The following is a 5706-nucleotide window of genomic DNA, read 5'->3' on the forward strand; positions in this document are numbered from 1 at the left end:
TCATCGCTGAACATCAAATTTTCAACATGTTTTTTTTCCTAATATCAGACCTCGTGTGGCATTTGGGGAAATATGTGTGAAACATTGTTCAACATGTAAACAAGACTAATCTGAAAACATCTCCCGATGAGCTATCGCAAAGAAGTGTGAATACAAATACTAACTAATCGTGTCTATTCTTGTGTCAAACACATCGCGGTATGCTTAGAGGGGAGTTCTCAGCCGTGCGATTCACTATTATTTGCTCTTTCATATAATTACATATTTAGAAATGTCACTATCATTAGTGACATTTTATGATTATCTCCTACCTTGTTTCCTTCTAAAGAATGAAGGCCTTTCCTCCGCTAACTCCCCAGACTCAAACCAATCCATCCGCTCTGGACATAATATCTGCTAAACTCTGTCAGCCTTCCAGGCATCTCTAGGTCAGGACAGGCCTGTTTGACTCGAGATGTACACAGAAACAGAAACATGAACATGAACACAAACATAAACACAAACCATATTATAAGCACTATATACACACACACACACACACACACACACACACACACACACACACTGTATAAACACTTTACATTATACTGACACTTTATACACACACACAAAAGCTACGGTAAACACATATTTAAAATGCCGGCTCCTCCTACTACTACTTGCCCTTCCCATGAATGACTCCTCCCACCACAGGCTCCTCCCATCACTGACTCCTCCCACTGTTGTCTCCCCCCACTGTTGTCTCCCCCCACTGCCTTCCACAATGAGTGCATTCAACGATTCAAGATGCAAACCAAAAACCGAAAGAATTTGAGTGCATGAACTTACATAAACAACTATTGGCTAAGACATTTACTGACTCCTCCCACCGCAGATTCAAGATTTTCAAGGTTGTTTATTGTCATGTACACGACAATTATGGAGGCAGTCGCTGCCAATGAAATGATTGTCTCACAGGCTCCTCCCATTACTGACTCCTCCCACCACAGGCTCCTCCCACCACTGACTCCTCCCACCACAGGCTCCTCCCACTACTGACTCCTCCCACCACAGGATCCTCCCATTACTGACCCCTCCCACCACAGGCTCCTCCCATTACTGATCCTCCCACCACAGGCTCCTCCCATTACTGACTCCTCCCACTACTGACTCCTCCCACCACAGGATCCTCCCATTACTGACCCCTCCCACCACAGGCTCCTCCCATTACTGATCCTCCCACCACAGGCTCCTCCCATTACTGACTCCTCCCACCACAGGCTCCTCCCACCACAGGCTTCTCCCACTACTGACTCCTCCCACCACAGGCTCCTCCCATTACTGACTCCTCCCACCACAGGCTCCTCCCATTACTGACTCCTCCCATTACTGACTCCTCCCACCACAGGCTCCTCCCACTACTGACTCCTCCCACCACAGGCTCCTCCCATTACTGACTCCTCCCATTACTGACTCCTCCCACCACAGGCTCCTCCCACCACAGGCTCCTCCCATTACTGACTCCTCCCACCACAGGCTCCTCCCATTACTGACTCCTCCCATTACTGACTCCTCCCACCACAGGCTCCTCCCACTACTGACTCCTCCCACCACAGGCTCCTCCCATTACTGACTCCTCCCATTACTGACTCCTCCCACCACAGGCTCCTCCCATTACTGACTCCTCCCACCACAGGCCCCTCCCATTACTGACTCCTCCCATTACTGACTCCTCCCACCACAGGCTCCTCCCATTACTGACTCCTCCCACCACAGGCTCCTCCCACTACTGACTCCTCCCACCACAGACTGCTGCCACTGAACAAACCTCTTGCTCGTGTCTATCAAACCCCGCGGCCGAGCGTCCACCGTGGGCGGGGCCCCGTCGGCTCCTCTCTGCCCTACCTGATAATTTGACTTCATCGGTTTTTTCTTTTTTCTTAGACATTAATCTATTTTTCTTTTTTTTCTTCTTTTCTTCTTTCCCTTCATTCCATCCTTCCACTCAGACGAAGAAACTATCAGTCCTACACTTACTACCTGTGAGTAACCCCCCTGAACCCCGAGCTTAGCCCGTGTGCTAACGCACGGCTAGCTGGCACCCTCGTCATCGTCCACCTCACTTAACACAGTAACAGCATTTAAACCATCGCTCACGCTATGAGAACACCTCTTCACTCACAAATAACTGAATTAAACACCACTGTATCTGGCAAATAACATAACAAGACTTTTAACTTTGTGTAGTTAACTGATACTTCTTTAGTACCGTCGCTGTGTATGGTATATTGCGCCACACATTGTGGCGTTGTACTTTTAAGCGTCCGAGAAGCTTATCCCTCACCCGGACGCGGACTTTAAATACTGTACATCGCTGCTCAGACGGAGCGTCACGCCTCCACACACACACACACACACACCGCCCAGACAGAGCTCCACGCGTCCACACACACACACACACCGCCCAGACAGAGCTCCACGCGTCCACACACACACACACACCGCCCAGACAGAGCTCCACGCCTCCACACACACACACACACCGCCCAGACAGAGCTCCACGCCTCCACACACACACACACACCGCCCAGACAGAGCTCCACGCCTCCACACACACACACACACCGCCCAGACAGAGCTCCACGCCTCCACACACACACACACACCGCCCAGACAGAGCTCCACGCGTCCACACACACACACACACCGCCCAGACAGAGCTCCACGCGTCCACACACACACACACACCGCCCAGACAGAGCTCCACGCGTCCACACACACACACACACCGCCCAGACAGAGCTCCACGCGTCCACACGGTCGTGACGTCTGAGGGCCTCAGAAAAGGCCCTGTTTCAAATGACCACGTTTAAAACGTTTAAGAAAACGTAAATGTAACGGTAAATCCTCAAGTTCATTTCACTACGTCGCCATGGAAGGCTCTGTCTATCAGTTAGTTTTTAACTTGGTAAACTAAGCTGAAATGCATGATAAAATAAAGTATGATATTAAACAATTGTTGGAGATGATGAGACACCAACAAAGAGTAAATATTTAGTAAGTAGATAAAAGTGTTGGTATAGTGTCATAGTGTGGTATAGATAGTGTACAGGTGTGTTCATAGTGTGGTATAGATAGTGTACAGGTGTGTTCATAGTGTGGTATAGATAGTGTACAGGTGTGTTCATACTGTGGTATAGATAGTGTACAGATGTGTTCATAGTGTGGTATAGATAGTGTACAGGTGTGTTCATAGTGTGGTATAGATAGTGTACAGGTGTGTTCATAGTGTGGTATAGATAGTGTACAGGTGTGTTCATAGTGTGGTATAGATAGTGTACAGGTGTGTTCATAGTGTGGTATAGATAGTGTACAGATGTGTTCATAGTGTGGTATAGATAGTGTACAGGTGTGTTCATAGTGTGGTATAGATAGTGTACAGGTGTGTTCATAGTGTGGTATAGATAGTGTACAGGTGTGTTCATAGTGTGGTATAGATAGTGTACAGGTGTGTTCATAGTGTGGTATAGATAGTGTACAGGTGTGTTCATAGTGTGGTATAGATAGTGTACAGATGTGTTCATAGTGTGGTATAGATAGTGTACAGGTGTGTTCATAGTGTGGTATAGATAGTGTACAGGTGTGTTCATAGTGTGGTATAGATAGTGTACAGGTGTGTTCTTAGTGTGGTATAGATAGTGTACAGGTGTGTTCATAGTGTGGTATAGATAGTGTACAGGTGTGTTCATAGTGTGGTATAGATAGTGTACAGGTGTGTTCATAGTGTGGTATAGAGAGTGTACAGGTGTGTTAATAGTGTGGTATAGATAGTGTACAGGTGTGTTCATAGTGTGGTATAGATAGTGTACAGGTGTGTTCATAGTGTGGTATAGATAGTGTACAGGTGTGTTAATAGTGTGGTATAGATAGTGTACAGGTGTGTTAATAGTGTGGTATAGATAGTGTACAGGTGTGTTCATAGTGTGGTATAGATAGTGTACAGGTGTTTTAATAGTCAGGTGAGATTATTTTATTTCAAAAGTTTGATGGCCTCTGTCTCCATGGAAACCAGAAAGATGCCACGGTGTGTGTGTGTGTGTGTGTGTGGGTGCGTGTGTGTGTGTGTGTGTGTCCATCCAGAAACTACATTCCATCCATTAGCAGGAGTTCTATAATATCCTGGAAGGGGGAGGAGGGGGGGGGGGGCAGAGTGCCTTGCCAGAGGGCACGACACCACCACTCTAACACACACACACACACACATACACACACACACACACACACACACACACACACACACAGACACACACAGACACACACACATCCCCTCCTGACACACACACACACACACACCCACACCCACACCCCCACACCCCCCCCCCCCCGACACACACACACACACACACACACACACACACACACACACACACTCACAGAAATGAAAGCTTTTATTTGTCTGTTACTTTAAAAGGTTCTTTTTATTTTCTGTGTTTATTTATTTGTATCTTCTCCATCTTCAGGTCAGGGTAGTCAGAGACGTCTTAGAGCCCGCAAATAGAATGCCCTGAACTACGTCTGGCTTACAGAAGCTGTGTGTGTGTGTGTGTGTGTGTGTGTGTGTGTGTGTATGTATGGTGTGTTTTGTGTGTGTTTTGTATGTGTGGTGTGTGAGTGTGTCTGTGTGCGTGTGTGAGTGTGTCTGTGTGCGTGTGTGTGTGTGTCTGTGTGCGTGTGTGTGTGTGTGTGTGTGTGTGTGTGTGGTATGTGCGTGTGTGTGTGTGTAAGCATGCTGTGTGTGTATTCAGAAGTTACCGAGTGCATTACTCACCATATGCATCAACACACAGCCTCGGGCGAGAGACACTGAGAGATAGAGGAGGGAGAAAAGAGAGAGAGAGAGAGACAGTGAGAGAGAGAGAGAGAGGAGGGAGAGAGGATTGACCTTGAGATTCAAACAGAAAAATAAGTTACAGAAACAGACAGCCTCCATATCTCTACAACGGCTGGACTCAGCCACCATATCTTTAAGGAAGATGAATTCAGCCTCAATATCTTTAGAGAGGCTGAATTCAGCCTCAATATCTTTATTTCTTTAAAGAGGCTAAACCTCCATGTATTTATATTGGCTGGTCTCAGCTCAAACCAATGTGTGTGTGTGTGTGTGTGTGTGTGTGTCTGACTTGTTAGGTCCTTTATTAAAGTGAATCGTTTATTTAATTGTTCTGTCTGTCTGTGTCTGTGTGTATGTGTTTCTGTGTGTGTGTGTGTGTGTGTGTGTGTGTGTGTGTGTGTGTGTGTGTGTGTGTGTGTGTGTGTGTGTGTAGGACGCTGGCTAAGAAGCGTAAGGAGACCAGTTCGCGGCAGGAGATGACGGTGATGGTCAACTCGATGGACAAGAGCTTCGCTGAGCAGGGGACCAGCTACCAGGCGGACACTCACACACTCACCACACGCAGTGAGTGACACACACACGCACGCACACACACACACACACACACACACACACACACACACACACACACAGTGAGTCCACACACACACACACACACACACACACACACACACACACACACATACACATACTGACCACACACAGTGAGTCCACGCACACACACACACACACACACACACACACACAGTGAGTCCACACACACACACACACACACACACACACACACACTGACCAGACTCATTGAGTCTCCGACACACTGACCACACGCAGTGATT

General features: G+C 47.5%; 1 protein-coding gene across 1 annotated transcript in view; it reads left to right on the forward strand.

Moving 5' to 3' along the window:
• The window catches only part of LOC311360190 (receptor-type tyrosine-protein phosphatase mu-like), a gene marked incomplete at both ends in the record, with an annotated part of 28340 nt that extends 22898 nt beyond the window's left edge, over positions 1-5442 (forward strand). Inside the window, 2 exons of the mRNA XM_084480278.1 lie at positions 1989-2021; positions 5304-5442. Coding sequence (XP_084336404.1) covers positions 1989-2021; positions 5304-5442 — 172 coding nt within the window. The remainder of the gene's footprint in view (positions 1-1988; positions 2022-5303) is intronic.
• Positions 5443-5706: the final 264 nt, after the last annotated feature.

The sequence above is a fragment of the Micromesistius poutassou genome (assembly GCF_964030765.1).
Source record: "Micromesistius poutassou genome assembly, chromosome: 15".
NCBI lineage: Eukaryota > Metazoa > Chordata > Actinopteri > Gadiformes > Gadidae > Micromesistius > Micromesistius poutassou.